This window comes from Pleurodeles waltl, chromosome 8 (genome assembly GCF_031143425.1).
Source record: "Pleurodeles waltl isolate 20211129_DDA chromosome 8, aPleWal1.hap1.20221129, whole genome shotgun sequence".
Taxonomy (NCBI): domain Eukaryota; kingdom Metazoa; phylum Chordata; class Amphibia; order Caudata; family Salamandridae; genus Pleurodeles; species Pleurodeles waltl.
This window is the reverse complement of record NC_090447.1, coordinates 163,030,883-163,055,505: the sequence shown is the minus strand read 5'-3', so window position 1 is coordinate 163,055,505 and position 24,623 is coordinate 163,030,883. Positions and strand designations below refer to the sequence as shown.

General features: G+C 40.9%; 1 protein-coding gene across 2 annotated transcripts in view; it reads left to right on the top strand.

Moving 5' to 3' along the window:
* Positions 1 to 24,623, top strand: part of NOX4 (NADPH oxidase 4) — a 759,149-nt gene that overhangs the window by 636,881 nt on the left and 97,645 nt on the right. For both annotated transcript variants that reach the window (XM_069204008.1, XM_069204009.1), the window contains one exon: positions 18,931 to 19,050. In XM_069204008.1, the coding sequence (XP_069060109.1) occupies positions 18,931 to 19,050 (120 nt within the window). The remainder of the gene's footprint in view (positions 1 to 18,930; positions 19,051 to 24,623) is intronic.

Sequence of the window (24,623 nt, the reverse complement as noted above, 5' to 3'; positions counted from 1 at the left end):
AATACAGAATGCAGTTTAATGTCAAAGGCAGTAAGTATATCCGCATTGCAGATTTCATTCTTGATACTTGCAAAGCAATCCGATTGTTCACTTTCCCAAGTAAACTTGTCCCCCTTCCGCAGCAACTTCCGCAGGTTCTCAGTTTTGTCAGCAAACTTGTCCACAAATTTGGAATAATATTCGATCAAACCAAGAAACGATCTCAATTGGTCCTTGCCAGTGGGTGCAGGTGCCAATCTAATGGCTTCCAACAAGCTCTTCTTAGGTTTGATATTCTCTTTTGAGATAGTATATCCCAAATAATCAATTTCCTTGGCCAAAAATGTGCATTTATCCTGATTTAAACTCAAACCAGATTCTCCTATAACCTTCAGAACCTGCTTCAAAATGATATTGTGTTCACATACAGTTTCACCTACAATTAAGATGTCATCCTGAAAGAACAACACATTCTTAATGTTGCCAAAAATATTTGTCATTGTACGCTGAAATACACTTGCAGCAGATGTGAGGCCAAAAGGCACGGGAGGGAACTGAAAGGTGCCTTCACGGTCACATACGCTATTAGATGTTTGGATTCAGGATGTAATTTAATCTGATGATAGGCATTCTTCAAATCAAGCTTTGAAAAATACCTTTCATTTTTCACATCCGTCAACAATTCATTGATATTAGGGAGAGGATATGTGTCAACCACAATATTCTGATTTAAATACCTTAAATCAACACACAACCTCACCCTGCCATCTGATTTCCGAGTGATAACCACTGGAGAAATCCATGGAGACACTTCAACTGGTTCAATAATACCTTCAAACAACATATTATCAATTACTTTCTTGACTTCATCCCTCACTACAAAGGGTATCTTGCGTAGTTTGTGCTGCCTCAGCAAAGCATCATCTTTTAAAATGATCTTGTGTACATAGCCCTTCAAACATCCCAAAGTTGTTTTTAAACACATTCTTGGCCCCCTCTAGAATATCATACAATTGTACATCCTTAACAACAAGAATTTGATCAGGTGCTCTTGGATTGATCACAATATTGAGATCAAATTGACGCATCCAACCTAAGATAGGTGCACTTTATAGGGCCACATACATTTTCCCCAAGACACTCCTCTCTTCAAACTGTATTTGCTTTACCACATATCCCAACAAATGAGTTTTCCCACCTTGGTATCCACCTGGAGAAATATCCTTTGGATACAACTCCTCATCTTTCCAATGTTCTTTAAAAAGAGTTTCAGGAATTATAGTATGCAATGATCCAGAATCAATCATAAGTCTAACCTGAAATTCATCTATTGCGAAGAGAGCAATAGGCCTAGAAATTCTTCGCACCCTACTTATCTCCACTGAACTTTCTTCCTGACTCACAACTAAAATTCTATCTTCACAAGGAATATTATAACATTCTCCCACCACATTTATACCTGACTTGACATCCTTAGGGGATTTACCGTTATCTCTACACATGCAAGCATAATGCCCCTTGCGACCACATCTATGACACTCTTTATTGGTAGCAAAACACTTCTTAGAATCAGCCAAATGGTATACACTTCCACGCCGAATACATTCCTTCACTTTTACTTTGGGAAGAACAGTTTTTTTATACCACCCCTACTTCCTACCAAGTACATATACCATCAGTAGACAAAACCAGAACATCTGCACACTTGTCTTTCTTTTCTAGCTCTTTCATACAACACTGTGACTCTTGAATAACTTTTGCCATATCAATCACCTCCTACAAGGTGGGATCCTTAGCAGCCCATAGCCTCTCCTGTATTTTCCTGTCACAACACTGGACTATGAGTTGATCCTGTATCAACTCTTCGGTCATAGACCCAAACCTGCATTTAACTGATAATTCCCTCAACCTTGATACAAATTTGTCAATCGTCTCATGGTGATCCTGTGGCTGAGTGTAGAACTTATAGCTAGCTAAGACTAAATTGGTCTCTTTAGCAAACCTAATCTACAACTTCTTGATGGTCTATTTAAACACATCATCCATTGGTTGACCATTGGGACCTAGAACAGTGGGTAACTATTTAAAAATTTGCTGACCCTCACACCCAAATGCACTCAATAAAATAGCTTTTTTTCCTTTGAGAAGAAAAATTCTGTCCATCTAAAGCCACAATATAATTTTCTAACATTTCTATCCAATCTTCCCAAGGCACAACGGGTGCCCCTGGGAGAGGTAAAAATTGAGGTGGAGGAGAAATAATATTCTGGGTAGCCATGACTAAAATAAACTACTTGATGAACCAAGGCTCGTTATGTCCCCTGGAGCAAAACCTGATAATGGTACAAACAACAGTTAATCAGTCACAATAAACACGTAGAAAAATGGTGTGCAGATCACTGTAGAGACTACTCATAACATTGTGAAGGAAATTACACTCCAGCGAACACTGTAAAAAACAATGGACTGGTGTGCAAATCACTGTATGACCTTCAGTTAACTGTATATCAATAAGGACCCGCGACTCTGCTCATCCTCAGTGAATGCTGCACAAATATGAGTTGGTGTGCAGATCACCGTAAAATCTCCGTTGAGTGAACATAAAAGGAGAGAGGTGTGTCCACTGTTCAACTTGAACTCCTCTCCTCGTCCCCCCTCTTCACACAAAGCATATGTCACCTAAACCGGAGGGTAAGTCAGGCACATCCAAAAATACAAGAGAAAAGAAGCACATCAGCTAGAAAACTCGGACTCTCTCCCATTCCTCACACTGTATGTCTGGAGAAGCAGGGCATGAACGGTTTCACTTCCAGTAACAGGACGCTATAGCGCTTCTATGATAGGAAAAGCGTCTTACGACTTCTGCTTCCCAAAGCAGCAACAAACAGCAGGACGAGTCTGAACACATGCAGCTGGATGTCAGTGTATGCTCCTCCCGCCGCACCACGCCTGGTTGATGTAAATCTTCAATCGGACATCGCTCCTACAGCACCTCCAGCAATGTGTGGGCCCACAGCACGGCACTCGGCGCAGCAGCAAGCGGCAAGTCGCAGGAAAAAGAGTCACCGTCGGCTGATCATGATCGAGTCTGAATAGCAACTCGTCGCCAAAATATGGAGAAATCCAAACCCAGACAACTAGCCAGAATGTTGACTATTTAGTTCTAGATTTGCTGAAATGTGCATCCTGCAAGAAGACCACTGTAAGGTTTATGGACATAAGTTTATTTACGACGACACGACCTAGCATCTAGCCATCACCGAGAGAGGCCAGTAACTGCCTTCTCTGGAATGTCAGAATGCTGACATTCTACTGAATCTTATACATAAACAAAACACAACAGTATGTTAATGTGCAAGTGCATTATCCATTCTGGCAGGATCAACACTGACTGAAGAGTAGTATGAACAACAAAATGGCAATCTTTTCTGATGCTGCAGCTGTTCAATATTTTCTTTGAGATCTTTAAAATAAAAAACTCTGAAGAGTTAATTTTTTTATTATTGCTGTTGGAAGCTTTCCCCTTACGAATGTAGTCCAATCACAGAAGGGGGGATAGATATTTGACTGAAAATAACACACAGGTGAGCAGTGTTAAGTTGTGAGACCCAACGGGAAAAAGGGAAGGGACTCCGAAGTTAGTAGCAGGCAGACCTTTCCTTGAGTTGAAGATGAGGATGGGAAATTTGTAATTTACATAACGAAGTGTGCAGGATTGGAAGATACAAACGCTTTGAAAATCCTGAGAGATTTCATACATCGAAGGAAGATTAGAACAAGGATCAGTATTGATAGTTTTATTCTCTATTTAAAATAGGTGTTTTTAGATATTTCTTGTGAAGTGCCCGACTTTAATAATCCTCAGAAATGGAAAGCAATTTGGCATGGTTTCAGTATCACAATCCCTCAGTAGTCTTCTTGCAGGATATACATTTCAGAAAATCTAGAACTAAACAGTCAACATTCTGGCTAGTTGGCTGGGTTTGGAATTTTTTGCCTCGCTGAAGGTAACTTGCATAGGAGATGCTATCTGTCTTAAGAAAGTGCTAAAAGTTAAAATATTGAGATCAGATGACGTTGTAATATTATCACTGGTTTGCACATTATTTACATTTGTCAGCTTTTAATGCCTGATGGAGGATGACTGTGGCCCCATGGATAATTTACTGCTCTATTACCACAGAATAGTGATTGTTATCACTGGGGTGGCTTCAGTTGTTTGCAGTCTATTATGGTTGAGTCATCCAGTGGTAGTAGAAAATAAAATAACCAACAATGATCAGGGCTATTAATAATTTAAACATGGGGGGGAAAACAAACTAAGGTCCAGACAATATACATGTATTTTTCTTCAAAAGTGAAATCAGTTACCAGAATTGTTTTTTAGCTTTTTCTATATTGCCAAATACACTACAGACAGAGTTCTAATAGTTTGTGGGATCTTCCAGAGATTCAGCTAGACTTTGAATTCATTGACCTTAAATCAAACAAGCTGCAGGTGACAGTTGATTATACATATAAATATGTATGTGTGTATGTACATAAGTATATGGTATTTCTGTAGTGCAAACCTAGCCAAAAGGTAGCGGAGTACTGTACGTGGTCAAAGGCAAGCATTAAGTCAATGATTAATAAAAGAGGAAGCTAGGATGTGGACGGTTAATGCATTGTGATGTAGTGTCTTTAAACAGGTGAGCCTTCAACACTGTCCTAAATTGAAGCAGCATTGGGGCAGTCCTAATGAATACAGGACTGTTGTCCTAGATCCTGGCTGCAAATTATTGCTTTGAGATGAAGTCTGGATAATTGAAATAATAAGTTGTGCTTTACTGAGATACATGTCGTGGTTTGGGGTTCACTAAAGGAAACCCTGCCAGGTAGAACTAAATCCTACTGTATTACTCAGTTTTGGAGAAAACATGAAACCATACTAGTCTATGAAGCATAGAAAGCTCAAACAGTAAGTGCGTTCTTATGATCTATATAATGTCAAATAAGAAACAAATGGGCCAAAACTAAGAATGTTCTCTTGACATAATGCTATTGTGAATTTTGACTCTGTTGAACAAAGTTGTAATGAGGCGGGAAAGTTTATGGGTTGCATGGTCCACTAGGGTAAAAGCTAGCTAGAATAACATTGAAATATTGTGGAGCCCCAAAAATGCTAGATTAACATATAAGCCTCAGGGAATTCAAACTATACCTTTAAATCATGACAGCAATGTTTAAGAAGCAGGTAGTGTGAAAAATAGGGTCATCACAGAGTTGCATATATCAACTTCAATAAATGTGATTGTCGGTACAAGAGGCATCGTTAATACTCCATTTTCAGAAGCAGTGATGGAAGCCTTTGGGTTGAGCTTGCCCAAAGGTAAGGCATATAATTAGGACAGATTTCCAAGTGAGTTCTTTAAAACATTTCTCAGTGAGTTGAAACCCCAACTTTTTAAATCACTGAATTATATCTTGAAAAAATGGGTCTCCCAATTTTTTGGGTTGCAAACTGCTGATAGCTGTTTTGATATCAGGTATGAAGGCACAATGCCCTAGCTTATATCCAATTAATCTGAAATTACTGAATAAATTCCTTGACGTGAGAGTAACAATCAAATATGGGTCTGTTCCTTATAAATCAAAATTGGGTTATTCCAGGCAGCCAGCTCAGCTTGAACACAAGTAACCTTATTGAGGTAATGGATTTTTTTCTCAAGGAAACAGAATCTGGCAGCTGTAATTTTACCTAATGCAGAGATGGACTACGACTTCACGATTTCGTAATTTATTTGTACTGTTCTTGATGCAACTATTTTATCCTCTTATGTCTGATATGAAGATTCTGAGCCTTTACTGTTGCCAAATACTGTTGTGTGGGCAGGTTCAAATTTCACAAGGAAGTCACCAAGGGTGTCCATGATCACTAATATTCTTTGCATTTTTATAGAACTCCTGGTTGCAGACATCCATGTAGCTGAGCTGACTGTTCCTCCCATACTTAAGACAGCAAGTTTTGTTTGCCAAGTTGGATAAGCATAATTTTAAGTGTACATTTGAGAAGATTAGACAGTTTATGCAGATAGGGGCATTCAAAATCAGTAGAGCATAGGAAAAAATAAAAAATCATAAGTAAAGGGGAAGTATAGAACAACAAACACACAAAAGGTGATAGGAGGAATGCTTGCAAGTCTAACTCCTGGCAATCTCTTGGGCTAGCATTCCAACCCATCATTCCTTTTCCTAACATGCCACTTTAGTTTGGACCCATCCATATGCAAATCAGTCTTGACCCAGCTCCAATAGGAACAGTTCAAACCAAACTGCCAGGCCAGGTCCACCCTGAACAAGAAAACAAGCAACCTATAGTCAGTTTTGTCCTGATTGAAGCTCATCAGATGAGTGTAGTTTGGTTCCAGTGGTACTGGGAACACGTGACTCATTTCTGGGCATTTCCTTGACACTTAGGATGATATATCAGACACAAAAACATTGATGGTATGTGTGTTTGCTATAAGTATAGCCACTGGAAATTGCTTGGGACAGCATTCCAACCCGTTGTGTTTCTGCCCACTGTGCCACCTCTGTTTGGACCCTGCCAAGTGCAATTCAGTCATGATCCAGCTCTAATAGGAATAGTCTAGCCCAAAGTGCCAGGCCAGGTCCTCCCTGAACCACCAGAACATCAGCAGCCCAAGACCGGATTTGCCATGATTGGGGCTTATCAGTCAGATGTAGCTTGGTTCCGATGGCAATGTGTCCTTTCCTTTGTCTTGTCTTTTCCTTTGTTCCTTTGTCAAATGATCAAAGGGACAGTCTGCTACAAAAGGGGAGTGTCTACAGTTCAGACTAACCCACTACTCTGGCTAAGGGAGATGTGATCACACTTGGCTATCAGTCTACACTGACATATGCCTCGCAATAGCCTAAGTCCAGTTTCCTGTTATGATTTCCTGGTAATATAGTGCCAACCGTATCAAACCCACCATATCACCTGAGAATGAGCCCAATCCCTGTTAACCAGTATTTCTTTCTTTTATCAAAGAGACCTATTATGTGCAAAGAGGAAACTGTCACCAATAAAACTTTCCTCTCTGGGATTTGCAGTCCTCAACACCAGCTAGCCTTTCCAGATCCTGAGCTTCCAAATTGGAACCCACAGGCCTCCATGCAATGTATCATCCACAGGCATACATATGTCCCAGCATGTACACACAAGCTTCACTCGCTGCACAGCACTATACACAGACATCAAGTAGGCCAAGTGTGAGATACGTAAACAGCCACAGCACTTTACAGAGGTGGACCAATAGGCACCACTCTTGTGGCACCAGAAACAAGGCTTGTTCACACTACTGATTCCTATAAAACCGGTATGCTGCCACCACTGCTCTCGTGTCACTTATCTCCTGGCAAGGGATATAGACCTCTACCATTAAAAGAGTGGCATTTGGGCACCACTCCTGGTGAAGCAGGACTGTATTACCATGAGAAAGGCCTAGTGCATGATGCATATGCATGATCAGTGTGTAGTGTAGCCATTTTTAATATAGCTTCATGCATGTTAGTTTAACATACTAGGCCGCTGTGCACTTTACCCTAGATATATTTTATTCAGCTTCGCACTGTTATTTTACAATAACCAGTTTTACGGTCTTGTTTTAATTTCTTCTATCACACTGTTTAGCTTAGTTCAGCACTGTGTTCTCAAATAATGCATCCTTGATCGTCCTGTGCTTCAGTCAAGGCTACAGTCTGGTACATTGCCGGTAAACGTGGTAGAAGTTTAGTCTCCAGTATTCGTAGAAAATACACATCCTTACATAGGGACATTCTCTGCATGTTAGTTATAGAAACACTTCCTAGTCCTAGTATACGTCAATAGGGAGTTTCCAGCCAGGGACCGACAACTAGACCTGAATGCCCTGTTGCAGATGCTGATGCAGATTACAGGCCTTTGCTCAGGTATGAGGGTTGACGTCCTCCCGGTGGAACCTGAAAGGCAGGCTTAGAGCTTCACATGCTGTTCTGGAAATATAACTTAGAGAGAAAATTATCTAGCAGCACTATGATAGCCTTACTCTTGTGCTTCACTCTCATTGTTACTATTTTAATTTTACTGTGTTGTATAGTTCTGGTTATTGCAGCTCACGCTTTGCTATCTAAAATGCAGTTGTTTTATTAAACCAATCTTTACAACTTAAACTGCCTTTGTCATTTATATATGAGACCGTACTGTGTATGAGAAAACCGGTTGTGACCTGAGTGACCACGACTTCCCCGAGAAGTACTAAGATGTCATGTGCTCAGCTGCCCAATTGTCTCTACCATTCAGGAGAGATGAGGCACTGCTAGTTAGCCAGAGCAAAACCTGGATTTAGAGTGACAAGTGTCATCCACCGTGGGTCAGACTTAGTCCCCCACACTGTGAACGATCTTACCGCTCAAAATCCAGTAGTCTCATTAGGATAATGAGAGCCTACGCAACAAGTGCATTACCAAAATATCAGTACCAGGGTTCCAGATATCTGTGCAGGTGGGGCACCCAAGGCAGGGATTCATATCTGCCACAATGTAGGGGACTTTTCCCCCCCCCCACTATGTTTCTTTTTTGTTCATTTTTATTATGGCTACCAATGGAGAAGCTATAGTCCAAGATTGTCGTTTGAAGCATTGGCAGGGAGCCAGGTTGAACGCTACAGTCTTGCTACAGTACTAAGGTATTAGTCGGTATGAGTTAACATCTGCAACTTCACAGGTAGCAAGTTAAACAAGACATCAGAATGGTTTTTGCTTTGGCCCATCCTGTGTTCTTAGATCCACTTTATTCCTACTTCATATGCCTGTGGGTTTCTGCATGGTATTCTTGTGATGCCTTACTTCGTGTAACAGTGATGTAAGCAATGGACGTTGGTAATGTTCAAATAGTGTCCATTGTGGGTGCTGGGACTGAGTGGATAAGGGTGAATCCGTCTTCGGGGAATGAAGGTATCCTCTGTGCTCATTACAGTAATTTGGCATTTGGTTAACCCTTCTATTTACCATCAAGAATTATCAATGGGAAGTATATTATATGCACAAAGTTATGTTTTAACTTGTGATAATTGTTATTCTCCTGTGACAGGGCCATTACGAGCTGTTAATGCAGCATGCTGATGAGGGCTGGTAACACTGGTCAGCTTTTACATAGAAAGGTTGTTAGAACAGATCCCTAAAATGACCCAGTCTTCTTAATATCCCTACTATAAACTTACACTGAACTAGAATGCAGGCCAATAACACGAGTCAAGCCAACATTCTAACATTTCTCATTGGCTTCACCAATCGAAGCAAACCATAGAGGATGCCTATATGGTTACAAATGTAAAACACATTAAAAACAATATAAATAAAGGAGTAGTGATTTTAGTTGGTCCAGGATCTCTTTTATTATATTTTATTTGTGATATTGGCTCTTAGCTTAGGACATTGTGAGTGTCAGCAGTAGCAGCCGCCGTGGTTTGTGGCTTCATAGTTTCATTAACTCGCCTCATGTTCTCAACAAACAAATCACCGACCACTTGATGCAGTCACGGGTCATTTACTGCCTGTAATTTACGTGCAACCTCTGACTAGCACCACTCTTTACTGTGCTGCGTCTTGTAAGAATTACCTGTTTCCAGGGCCAATCATCAATCCGGGCTTCAGCCAATAATCGATGACACACACTCAGTCAAGAAGATACAGACCTTATCTGTCTCCTTCTGATCTGCGGCATTATTCAGGGCACAATCTTATAATGGTGGTGTCTGTTTGCAAGCTGTTTTTTCATCTCTGAGTACTGCACACCAATGTGTTAATGAGGCAATAAGTGTCCTACAAAAAGCATGCAACTCAACGTGGACATGATTGTGTACTAATACATATCATGTATAGTGTACAAGAATCTCTGTTCTTAGAGCTGTGTAGGGTTGGATCCAGATAGTTCGAAAAGAACAGAAGATTGTTTACAAATGTAGGTTTTCTGCACTTTATACATTAATATGTATTATTTACTTCCAACTCAGCGGTCTGGTTTGACAGCTCAGCTTTCTGTTTGGCATATAGTTAATAACAGTTTAAAACAGTGTTTCTTCTTAACCTTTAGTCTGGGTCCCGAGGGGGACTGCAAAGCCTACTTGGGCGAGGGAGGGGGTGGTTGGATCTGCCTAGAATATTACATAATACTGACATCATAAAAAAGTCTATATAAAAAAACGCAATTTAAAAGTAACATTTTGAAAACATTTTGTAAATGTGAAGGACTTTTAAAATGGAGGTTAAAAATTAAGTTAGCACCCTCAAATTTTTTTTTGGGGGGGAGAGCATGTGCATCAAACAGAATGTCGTATGATAAGTGGTGTCAATTGAATTTAGAAAAGCTCCAACTTTCCCATAAAAATTATTTTTTTAAATATATATTTGTGAATTAAATAACATGTGTATTTAAAGAATGCTTATTTCTATAGTTTTTGTGTATTGTTTTGCATTTGAGATCATCGAAAGAGCTTATGCTGGGGTCCCAACAAACAGTAATGACTCATTGGGGCTCCTGGGATTCCAGTAATGATTTAGTGGGGGTCCCTGGTTTCCAGCAATGATTAGGTGGGGGTCCACAAAAGTCAAAATGTTATGTAGCACTGGTTTAAACAATACATAAAGTGGTGTTAGGCTCTGTCCACAGGAATATTCTTTTTCACCTTATTGTGCTGGCTGTTAGGTGTATCATTCTGTCTCCACTGGAATGTTTCAATTAAAAATGCCTAAGTCACAACTTTAGGGAAAAGTGCACAGAATCATGATACATTATGCTCTTTATCTCATAGACTTGTTATATACAAAAAGCAACTATTTTAACCATTTGTCTCTTCCCTTCTCTTGATTCCATAATCACAACACCAGACCAGAACAAACCACTATTACTGTTTATGTAGTGTATATAAACTTCTACAAACTTAAAATAAATATGTATTCAACCTGTATGTTAAAAAGAACAAAGGGCCTCATTACCAATTTGGTGGTCTGCGCACCGCCATGGCGGCAGTGGCGGTTGGACCACCATATTATGAGTCCTGCGGGTCTATGGAGCAAAGACCACTGTGGTCCCCCCAGCACTGCCAGGCAGCACAGACCACTGCGGTCACCAGGCAGCACAACAGGCGGGCGGAAACAGTGTTTCTGCCAGAAACATTATGAGGTTGCACACTGCCAAGGTGACCATGGCGGTCCAGCCACCACTTATCAGCAGGCAGAAATGGAGAGTATAAAGAGAGCAACTCACCTGCTGGCAGCGTTACACATCCGCTTTGGAGCCCATCACACATGTCCTCCCACTGCTGCTGATCATCGAAGGAGTCCAAAATCCACATTGCCATGGATGCAACCGATCGTAAGTACACAGACTTAACTGTGTCATTACGTTCAACAACAGATCGTCGTGCCTTTAGGCCACATCATATCGGGGTCTTGGTACAGGGGCCAAGTACACTTGTCATTGTGTACACAGTTGAAGTCATTCACACAGAAGGACACATTGCTGGGCAGGTCACTCACACTGCCCTGCAACACTACACAAAAAAATGTCTTACCACAGGGACAGTGAAGTGTACACAATATTGTGTCACACAACAACAACACAAAAACATCACATCTGACAATGCAACTGACACACTCACATTCCTCACATGTCATGGACTGCTTTCACATTCAACACACATCTATGGATGTGTCATGGAATACAAACTCCACTCCCATTAAACAGCCCTGCAATGGAGCCACTCCTCACCTACATTGCAACACAATGGAAGGACAATGGGATGCACAGTAGACAGGGAGACAAATATCCAAAGGTCACAATGTAACGAATACCTGCGCATTAGGGATGGGGGCATCAAGAGCACTCAGGGAAGGATGCTGCACGGGGATACATTACACTTTGCACATGCCCCTAAAACAACATTCGTACAGGGGCTGGCCCTTGAGGTATCTCAGGGACAAACAATAGTAGAGCCAAGTGACATGCCTATCTGCACAATGTGGAAGTGCAAGTCAAGAAAGCAAATACAACTGCAACTGCATAGGTCAGGCATCTAGATGAAGTAGCTGCAAGGTACATACAACAAAATGGACACGTGTAGGCAAATGCAAAGAAGCTAGAACAATTGAACACCCTCCATGTGTGCACAAACAGAACTCGAGCTCCCACACAGGAGATGAATGTACAGTCCATATCAGGGGGAAAAGTCTAACACAATACATACTCACATTGGACAACACAAGAGGAAATAATCCCCATACCAAACAGAACACGATGCAATGACACCACAATTGCATTAACACCTGCATATCCATACAGTCAACGTCTACCTTTGTCTTGGGTGACACCAGCATTGCTCACAAAGTCATATATTGCAAACAACTGCAAATGGATAAGCAAGCAGGCTGAAGCACACACACAACTGTAGGCAGACAACAAAAATTCATCAGGAACAACATAAAGGTACAAAAGAATAAGCAGGACACATGTGTACCCAAAATAATGTTTGGGTTTATTCATAACCAAATGTAAATTGTCCAAGGCCATCGGCCTGTCCATTTTATAGTTTCTCATTGCACAGTACTGTGCCAACACTTGACTCCTATTACTGCCACGGAACCTCCAGAGGAAGGTGAGTCAACTAAACAGGCAGGCACCTCAGGGATCATCCTTGGGGGGGGTGGATTTGGGATGGGTAGGTTTGGGAGGGTGGACTCTTTCTTGGAGATGGAAGGGATGGGTTGGGATGTGGGTCAGGACTTCTTGGGTTTAGGATAGGGTGGAGGGAAAAGGTCAAACAAAAACCTTTCCTTCTGAACAGTGGGACAGCTGCCAGAAGGGGGTGGGGATTTGGAGATTAGGGGAGTGGTTGTCTGGTGTGTCAGTGTGGATGTCTTGGATATGTGCGTGTGTGAGTGTACATGTTTGCGTGTCTTAGGGGACTGAGAGGTGGAGGTGCTGGGGATGTGGGAGTGATGATTGTGTGTCTGTTGGAGTGGTGTCTGCAAGTATACTGGATGTTTAGGATGTCTGTGTGTCTGTTCGGGTGGTTACAGTGGGTGTGGTGGGTGTGGCACCGACTGTTGCTGTGGTGCCTGTGGGTATGCTTCATGTGGTTTGTCGGCCAGTGGAGGTGGTGGGGTGTCTTCGGAAGTGGTGGCTGATGGTATGTGTATGGGTGTCTGGTGAGTGCTTGCATGGCGGTGTGTTTTGTGGCATTTTTGTTTGTGTACTGCTTTTGTGTATTGAGGTGGGTGGGTGTGGATCTGTCTGTGTGCTTGGCATAGGTAGGGCAATGGGAGATTTGGATTTGGAAGAGGGAGGTGGAGGGGGGACGGAAGGTGAGGGGTGTCTGGCTGCTGTCTGTGAGGAAGCCAGACCCTGAAAAGATCTCTGTAGGCTAAACATGAAACTATGAATTCTTTCTAGGAAAGCACTGGTCTGCTGATGTTGGCAGGCCAATCTCTGGATGGCATTCACAGCGGCATTCTGACCCACAGAGATGCTTCTCAGGAGGTCAATAGCCTCCTCATTCAGCGCAGCAGGGGTAAGAGGGGCTGGGGAGGAGGTGCCTGCGGCAAAGGAGAAGCCCATCATCTCGGGTGAGTAGGCACAGCCAACTGGGTTGAGAGCAACAGGGAGGATGGCGATAGAACTGCTGATGGTGGGCAAGATTGGTACTGGCGTATGTCCCGATGGGTCCACCATCACTAAGGAGTGGCCACTGGAGAAAGAATCTGATGATGACGATGTAGATCTCGTCTCCTCCATGGCACTCCCATCACCTTCCGGGCCACTGGGTCCCTGTGCGTCTGTGGTGTTTTGACCCGAAGTCCCATGGCCAGATGTTTCCCCAATCGACTGTGCCCTGTCTCCTTCACTTCCCTGGGCTGATTCTGCAAATACAAAGAGAAATAGGATCATCACGTGTCCATGATCACACTTCAACAACAGCTCTGATTAGCAAACATTACCATGATGTCAATTAGGCACCAGCAACAAACCGCAACTAATTGGGCCCTACATGTACCATACCATATGCATGCATGCTATCTAAACTGTCAACAGTTGCCCACAAGAAAATCAGGATCTCAGGCAACTACAATTACATGGCTGAAGTTGTGCAATCACAGTAACCATTGAACAAGTAAGAGACCACATCACCACCATGCTTTGCCTCATGGAGCATACCTCAGTTACCTCTTGTCATACAATAGTAGCCTGATGCCAACTGCATTCCCACAGATCCCACACAGGGCCATACAGACACGTTATTGTCACATACACAATAACACAACAATAAAAAATTATGCTCCCAGAACATGCTATGTTGCTGACCACAGTACAGTAGCCTGAAGAAGGCGACATGGAAATACTTGTTTCACACTTGAAACATATCAACAATGCACACTTCACCATGTGTAATTTGTCCCAGTGGAGTCATGGAGGTAGTACTAATGTTCCTCAGATATGCTGCACATTTCTCATGGAAATGTACACTGTAGACATCATGTGCAAAATGTCAGAGAGATAAGTCCCTAAAATTCACAACACAATGAATCAGCCAGCCCCAGGGAAATCACCACTAATGTCTGGCACTCCTTAAAATAACATACTCTGATTGCATCAGTAGACACCAGTCTGTTGGATGTTGGATAGGCAAAGATATTTGAAGTACTTGTAGAAGGCCTTTAACATATTGCCCAATGAGAATCTATATCATTGTCTCAATTTTGGTCATGCAAACCCAGAGGTCTGTGGATTAATGGTTGTACCCAACCACATGTGATTTCAACATAACTGCAAGTCACTCCATGATGCATGCCAACAGTCCGGTTACAAACTTTCCCCATTACACATGTGCAGTGCACTATGACACATTATGCCACATCAAAGGCATGGAAATGCACATTGTGGCTATAATATCTAGTCATACATGTCTTGTCCCTCATTGCTACTGTACATTCCAAATGACATGAGGGTATGTGTTAGCCAATAACCAATAGTGACACACTACTGTGTGGCACCACATGAAATGTAGCTCTATTGTAAGTGTCCTGTTCCACACAGATGTTGCCATGCACGTATATGTGAGGGTATACAGAAATTATCCCATTAACACAGGTAGGCCATACAATAAACAACTGGGTACACATTTTGTCAAAAGAGAAAGGGACACATGCTAACGTATAGGTACAAGGAATGTTGGCACATAAATCATGTCAAATGACATTACCCACTTACCAAAGGAAAGTATTGGTCTATAGCTGCATCAAAAGAACAATGTATGTTCTCTCACATGTATGATGACCATCTTCACAATACAAACAGTACTGGGGCACAAGTACCCATCACACGCTGAAGTCAAGTAGCCTCTGGGTGGCAGATGCCAATATAGTCACTGAACCAGACACATGGCTGAGGACAGTGATCCATCACTTCCTTTCTTTTGGCCCCACTGTGGAGTAGTAGTCTGTTGCATAGAATTTGCACCCACTACAACAGCAAACATTACTTGATTGATACAGCCATACATTATCCCTGGAGAGCAAATTTTTGTATATTGTACAGAGTTAGGTCCCTGGACCAATAGGCAAGGCACATCAGTATGCACCACATGACATGTCTACCCCTTGTGGCTGCTGTGCTTGCCTCAAACGCCCATCAAGGTCTGGGTCAAAGTGGGTTAATTGGGGGGTCACGGTCCGATGTGCACCCCATCCATGTTGAAAGGACAGCCCCAGCTGGACTCCAGCAATCTCTGAGGCCCAGGGTCTCAGGTCCTCCCAGTTCTTCCACCAGTGGGCGCTCTGCTTGCTTTGGACCCCCAGGACCTGCACCTTCAGGTCGGTGGTTCTCCATAGTTCCTTCTTCTGATGAGCATAAACTTGTCTGGATGCAAAAGACAAATCAAGAGATTACAATCACAAGTTTTTACACAAATGGTTGAGTCACATACTTGTCAGGGACACCAAGCTAGAACATTTCAATTTGTTAAGACTCAAGTGTGAAACACACAAGACAAAAAGTACAGGGACATGACTACACACATATTTCAATCTGCAGACAAATCACTACCCTGCTGAGGGCCTACAATGACTGAGCAAGCTTACTGACATAGGTAGCCCATGCTCAAGCAACATGTACTGTGATATGAGCCACAATGAAACACTACACACCTGTGTGGCTTCTGAAGGGAAAACTCATTAGGCCTGAAAGAACCAGCATATTCACAATCTGTGAGATTGACTCACTGTATACAGTCCCACAGACAACTAACGTTGTACATACTTCACCATTACACTTGAGTGACAATCAAGGGGTTGACATGGTTGGTACAGAAAGTGTCTTGTCCATAGGTGGACATTTGGCCTACCAAATGCAGACTCATCCCACTTCAGGAGGTGGGTTCTGTGGTATGTACTTGCACCACAGAACACTCCTTTTGACATATTTGTCCATCCTACAGAGATGGCATCCAACATACACATATCATGGCCTCCCAGGAATCAACACACTGTCTGCACTGTGGGACTGTCATTTGTGCAATAAGCCAGTACAGGCCAAATATGACCCATGTGGAGGTGATAACAGAGCTATGGGTATAAGGGATCTGTCATGAGTCAAAGACACACATTGACAATAGTGCCAAATGCACATATAGACTAGTTAAATGATTTACCCCAGTACCCATTCCTAATCTAGTCAAAGGACTGAGGCATTCAGAGTGAGTTTTCCCACTAAAGCATCATATTGTCCACATGACAGGATCTGCTGGTTTACAAGAGGTGGGCAAAATGCAACAGTGACTCTCCCACAGCCTAGACTAGGTCCCATACTGGAAAATACATTTGACAGGCCCTGGTCTCTGCAGACTGAACATACAGAACCTATCGGACTCTCCATTTCCATCACTTCCATGCATGACAATACATCATGTGGCCTCAGCAGTTTGGCATGTGGTGTGTGTGGCAACCTGAATGGCACAGTCAGGATATGAATTCCAGACAACAGTTTAGCAAGGCCAGATGCGGGTTGAAAGACCTGTGGTACTATACACATTGCTTACAAGATCCTCAAATGACTTATGTAAGATAAATACACAGCTCATGCTGCCATGCACATACATGTTGTCCAGTGTTTACAACCATCATAAAGAAAGAAATGTCAGTGGATGGTAGTAAAGTCTCCTTACCTAGCTATATGCATCCAAAACAAGAAGGATCTAGGACCCAAAAAACCTCTCACAACACAATGTGACTGAACTTAAGAAATGGTAATGGCCACCAATACCTGCACCTTGTACTCCCATTGATGCCATACAGACTGCAACAGACACACAAGGGGGGTTATTACAACTTTGGAGGAGGTGTTAATCCGTCCCAAATGTGACGGATATACCACCAGCCGTATTACGAGTTCCATAGGATATAATGGACTCGTAATACGGCTGGTGGTATATCTGTCACTTTACCGTCACTTTTGGGACGGATTAACACCTCCTCCAAAGTTGTAATAACCCCCAAGAAGTCTAACTGGCACACAGGGGCACACTGTAGCCTGTGAAGAGGAAAAGGAAGGTGAAGTACAGAACAAATTGTGCACATGAGGTACTTACCTGCTCTTCTGGTGAGCCATAGAGCTGTCCATACAGGAGGAGAACCTCATTGACAAGTCTCTCTATCTCCTCTGGAGAGAAGGCAGGGGGCCTATCATCTGCTGGACGTGGCATGATTGCTCCCAGAGGAGACACACAGTAGCTCAAGTTGTGGAGGAGTTGCTGGCAGCAGTGTCAGAAGCCAAGTAAGTGAGGGCACCTGTGGGCTTATTCCATGGTGCTTTACCATGGAAATAGGCCCACAGGTTCCCTAACGCATGCCCTGACCCAGGTGTGAGAAAAATGGTGCAAAGCAAGCTTTGCATAATTTTTTGACCCCTCCTCCCCCACATGCTTGATTTTATCCTGGGGGATACATATGGCGCTAAGGCCATAGATTCTATTTATGCATGGGAACGCCTACTTTGCATCTCGTTGCCGCAAAGTAGGTTTCCACGTCCCAAAAATTACTTTAACTCCATAAATTTGGCACTAGACGGGTCTAGCGCCACAGTATAAATATGGAGTTATTTTTGCACTGAATTTGCATTAAAAAAATGGTGCATATTCGGCACAAAACAAATATAAATTTGCTCCTATGATTGGAATCTGTGCCTCAGCTTGCACACAGATCTCTGAAACAGGCGCCTTAGCCCATTGGTCTATCTCATTCGAATTGCAACGGTTGGCTTTTGACTACTAATATATATATATATATATATATATATATATATATATATATATATATATATATATATATATATATATTGGATTACTAATTTCCTTTTGTGAAATATGTCTCTTATTAGAAGTATTTATTTCTAACAATGTTAAGCCAAAAACATGGTAGGAACTGATTGCATTATAATGCATTCAGATTGAAAGGGAAAACGTTTCTTTAACAGTTGTTTTGTAGAAGTTTAGAATTTGTATTATTTGTGCAATCCTTGTGATGTGATGTAAAATAAGTGCAGTTGCACGGGGACAATTCTGCTTTTACATTTGAATGTTCGGCCATTACATGCAAGCTGTGGAACCGATACTTCATTAAAATGGTGCATAGGACAGGAAGTGAGAAGAAAGTACACATATCATTAGTGGATAAAAAGGCCGAGGTTTCATTAATTTCACTTAATGTGCCAATTTACAGTGTTCAAAGATGGGATTAGTTTGCTGATCCATAGATATTTATTTAAACGAGTGAGGGAGAGAACTTTTATCAACAACAATGACTAAGAAATACGTTGAAAAAGTGCATTTTCTTTTAATTCCCATTTACTCAAACAATTATTTCATCTTTACTTTTCAGACTTTATATCGACGGCCCTTTTGGGAGCCCCTCTGAAGAAGTGTTAAATTATGAGGTTAGCCTCTGTGTGGCTGGCGGTATTGGAGTGACCCCGTTTGCCTCACTACTCAACCAACTGCGGTATGTAAACTATGACATTTAAAGTTATTTAAATGCCTTGCCTGCTTCAATTTTCCAAATAAACATGTCATAGAGTATAGCATTCAAGAAGCCCCTGCATTAGGTTCCTACATTCATACACCCTCTCTTTTTTTTAAATACGTGTTAATAGCTTAATTTTCCAAAGCAAGTGATGGTGAAACAGTCTAACAGGTGATGCAAATGGGGGAATCATTTTGGTTTACTATTATAGCCTAGGTCTCTTTAAAATAATTGCTGCCTCTGAAATTATAATAATTCTCCTCTGCTGCATGTCATTTTACCACGGAGCGTGCCCGAAAATAAATCTGACATTCTCTTCCTTGAATTGCAAGATTTTGTACAACTGCATAACTTAAAGCTCTGCTTCCGCTCTTTCCTTAGCTATTTTGGCGATCTGGTTACTTAGCAACCGGAAAAAATTCTGGAAAATCGCGGAATGAAAGGCACCCACTCCATCCTCCTGTAACTCAGTGCCATGTTTCTTTTTCAAGAATGTTCTCCCACTGTGCCACCCTAAAATTGTGTCCTTCGAATTTAGCACACTTTAATGCTACATTTTTTTTCCTTTTCAGTTTAGAAATATGCTATTCCAGATATTGAAATAGGATGTTTTCTCTTTAGATTATTTAGAAAGATTTTAGTATTAAAGTGTTTTATGCTCAAACTACACGTGTAGGAGGAGAGTTATAACATTTATTGGTTGAATCGAAATCTGCAGCCCAACGCATGCACGGGCAAATAAAGCAAGAACCCCCAGAAGGACCCCAGAGAAGTCAGAACTATCTCCATGGAAAGCTGTGGCAAATATAACATGTTTTAATCTTAAAAACAAACTCTATCATATTGTTGTACAAAATGTGAGACTTTCTAGATGTTGGTGCGTAGGTGTCGTGTGCAACAAACCATGCATTCGGTCATATAAGGACAATTCCAGAATTTCCTGAGGTGTGAGCATCACAAATCAGGAAGTCACTGCTGCCCAGGTGCACTCGCACAGCAAATGGCTGAATGTATGTCAGGACCTGGAACTTAAAGGGTGTGTGCTCCAGCTTTGTGCATCCCGGACACAATGGTATTAGAGAATAGGCTGCAGATGCCTGTGTGGCCTCTTCTGTAACTCATGGGAGAGCCTTCCCTCACTTGCATCTGGGTGTGGTCCCATGCAAATGAGGGAATCACTGCGCCTCTGTGCCTGCTCCACTATATAGATGCGGCTGCAGATGGAGGCAGGCCTTTAGGAGGTGCCCTCAGTCTGTGCCTCCTGCAAGCATCCCTCTGGAGGGCAGGGGTGAGGAGAGTCCCATGGACCCCCTAGACATCCCCTTGCAGGCAGGTGCAGTCACTCAGTACATCCACCTGAAGGGTGATCTTTCTCCCCTTTATAAAGTGCAGGTAGCATGTGCCTGCACTTTGAAACACGGAGCAGCTTTATAGCAGCTTCTCCATCTATTAATGAGTGCTCCATATTACAATGAATGCTCTGCCCCCACAACAGCATACTCATTTGCACCCAGTGCAAGTGTTTAAAGGTGTGTCATGGCACAAACAGGAAGAGTGCACCCTTTCCATAATACGTCCCAAGGGGTCTCCAAACTTTTTTCAATGGTGAGAGCTACTGCTGTTCAATAAAGAACATCCTGGATTAATGCACAATATATATAATGGTACATACATATCATGCCGGTTGCCCTAGTGCACCCAGTCCTGATGCTGCAAGTACATGCATTATTGGCAGAAGAGATGTAGGTGAAAGGTTTATCTTTACTTTTGGTTTTGTGCTTTCTTTGTCATGCAGTAGATGGGATGACACTAACCTTATCGTGAGTTCTGTGACCCAAAATACTGCTATTATCTGGTTAAACACCCTATAGTTAATTGTTTGATGTCCAAAAACTGACCTTGCTTTAATTATTCAAAACTAAGCCTATGTAAATGCAGATGTCAACATTCTACAAGTAAACATATTTCTGAAGTCACTCCTATACCCATAATTATATAGCTGAGACGAAGATTAAACACAATTAATGAAGAGATTGCTTTTCAAACTAATCTACGTATAAGAAAAGAACAAAACAACAAGAAGAAAGAAAAGAATGAAACAAAGAGAAAAGTAGATGAAGGAAAGAAAGAGAATGTAAGAAAGGAGAAAAAAGAAGGGAGAGAGGAAGAAATAAAGGGGCAGGAAGGAGAAACAGAGGAATAGAAGCAGGGGAAGAAAAGATAAATGGTGATGAAAGAATCAAGAAAACAGAGGTAGGAAGGGGAAAGGCTAAAGGGGGAAAAGAAAAGAGCAAAGGAATGAAAGAAAGGAAACGAGGAATGAAGGAAAAAGGAGAGAAGAAACAGAAAAAATGAAGGACTACATTTTTCTCAATAGACTATTTCTATCTATGGATTCGAATTCCCTCAAGATGTTAGTAGCCATCATTGGTGGAGTGGCCTTCCTGTAACCAACAATTAGACTTATTCGAGCCCTCAGCCCAATCTTCAAGATGTTTTGATATATGATTTGCATACATTTTATCCAGAATGCCCATTAAGGATATCATTCTGTCATTTTCTGGTTCCATTTTATTGCCCTTTTTAAGTACTTCCTTGACAGGACCTGGGTGTGATGTCTGTACGTATTAAGGCCTTTATAAAAGGAAGCAGAATTGATGCCCAAATGTTCACATGTGATTTTAGCATATTTGCTGAAATCGCATCCAGGTTTGAGTCCATGAGAGTTTGGTTGCTCTTATATAGACATCAAGATTCTTTACTGTTGTAAAGTTCGGTCCTTCAGCAGAATCTAAAGTTGCTTTGACAACCTCTTAACAGTCAGACAGTGCAATAAAAGGTCATTTATTTGGTAGTATTAAGATTATACTTTTATGTACAATACACCGTTCATATTTCCCTTACTGGGCTGTCTGTTATCTTTTTTGTATGGCCATGGTGTTCCCTACAAGTTCCCAAAAGAACTCCGTTTTTTCTCCTTAAAAGGTGATGTTACTACACTCCATGTTTTTAGCTATTCACTTATTTAATTTTATGCTTTGTACTTCAATATTTTTTCATATAATCTTTTATAAAAAGTTATCTTTTTTCATTCTTTTTTCTTTATGCCTTTTGTTTATTTTTCTTGTTAAGATATTACTTAATTTCCTAATAACATGGCTCTATTTATCCACATTATCAACATGAGACGAATCACTTATTTTGTCCCTTGGAGCACTTGGTTCACCGAAGCACACATTTTATTTTAGACCAGATGACCAAATTATGTCACAGTTTTCAATTATGACCTTTTGTCCCTTTTCCACGTTTGCCTCTTTTTCTGCCCAAATTCATATTAATGTGAAGTTTTACATGGTCACTACCAACAAGTTTACCTACTAGGTAGAAGTGCTGTGATGAAATTATTGTGTAATCAATGGGAGAACCTTTGTTGTTGTTCACAAATGAACTGTGAGCCAGATGCTTACTACAACATCATTCATAATTACTGTAAGATTACAACTGTTCCACAATTTATGTAACTTAATTCCTGTTACCTTGGGCTTAACATAATTTATAACTCATGGTGAAAAGACCATAACCTCTTCTTTTTATAAAATTTGTATTCAGTTAACAATGTTTGAATTCTTGCATTTAAGTCTCCAACTAATAAAACTGAGTATCTCAAATATTTTTCTTTAAAATCTTCCATTAGCCACTTTAATGATATTAGATATTCATAGTGTTGTATACCAGGGAGAAATAAATTGATTACAACTAAACCATCTGAAGGCCTGCCAGAATATGCCCATCATTTAACTCAATTTAACTCAATTTCCCAGGTTTCTTGGAAACCTATTACAGATATTTTTTTCTTGGCTAGTTTTGTTTCTAATATTTGTCTGGTCTTCAGATCAGCATTATTCCACACAATTATATTCAAGGTGTTCCTGCTGGGAACCATACAGTTTTTGCAGTGAGGTGTCTGAGTTGATTGCATCTGCAATTCAATTCCAGGCTGTCTCTGTATGTCTATTTCCTCTTCAACACACACATATATCTCTCTCAAACTTAGTTTTTGGTATCTCCAGCCCTAGGTTGGTGTCCCTAACGTTGAGGTGCAAGCCATCTGCTGATACATTTGAAGTGCTCCTTTGTTTCAATAATCTCCATTCCATACAGATATACATTGTCTGTTTGAGATGTACACCATTCATTTTTCCTAATTCACAAGCACATCAAACCTAGGTTGGCTTATATCATCAACTGACCTTAAAATCTCTTTAACCACTTTAAACAATGAGTTGAAAATTAACTGTCATTATGTCTACAGTTGTAGGGTCAGGCTTGTCATTTGGAAATATTACAAGGTCTATATGTCTAGAGTTGATTTTTCTCAAACTTGTTACTGAGCATGGAATTACCAACATTTTAGACCGGTTTAAAGAATGCCCAATAGCCACGCTAGAGCAATATTTTTTTAGTCTGTAAGCATACGGTGGACCTAGTTCTTGTTGGACTTCTACTGACCCTTATATACATTTCTTGAAAGTAATTATTTCCTCTCTTTATGTTTTTCAAGTACTAATATCTTACTTTCACTTTTCAACTCAAATGTTCTTGTATCAGTCTGTCATTAGTTTGGTTCATTTGGTATTACACTGTTTTCCTTTGGCCTTGTTGTCTTTTTGTGATTCACACTCATTTATACAGAATTCAAGGTTATAGGCTGTAGGAGGTAGCCAATCCTTGCTTTTTTAGTTCACTAATTTTTGTTGGCAAGACGTTACTTGCAAGTGGATTCAATTGAGATGTATTTGTTCCTTCTGGTAACTGATTGATTATCTAAGACTCATCTTTAAATCTCATGATCCTTGTCCCTTTTTGGATGTTTCCTTTATCTTTTTTCATTTCATTTGATAGACTTTGTTTTCCTTGTTTGATTGTTTTTTTGCAAATATGAAGAACAGACCAAAGATGTTCATTTTCCTAATTATAGTACTAGAAATTCTGTATGAATTGAATTGTATGTGACTTTCTTTGTTCTTTCTGGTATCATTATTTTTCTTCACGCAATTGGTTTATTTTCCTCTATCTTAAGCCCACTACATGTTAGTTATTTTTGACCCACTATTGCCTACAAAATTCAACCTCGATGTAGGTGAACAATCTTCTCCAAGGTTAACAGAAAATCTTCTAATAGGAAGAGAGATAGTAAAGGTAATGAACATCTTTTTGTTTTTATAATTGGTTGGTCTAAAAAGATACTTCAGTTTTTCTAACTTATTTTCCTCATAAAGGATGGACTTGCTATTTTTTTAAAAGTGTAAATGCCCTATCGTCACTGAATGAAGTGGCATCTCACTTGAATCATTTTACATGTCTTCCAAAGGGGTTTCTTCTATGATTGTTTTATCACTAACTAGATGCAAATCAGTATCATTTACCAATCCATAGAGGGAGTCCCTTCTTCCAATAATTTCTTTTATTAACACGGAAGACTTAAAAGCCAGTTTGTTATTATTAATTGAGCTTCAGGCCTGGCAGCATTTTAATATTTGAATGTGCTTTTG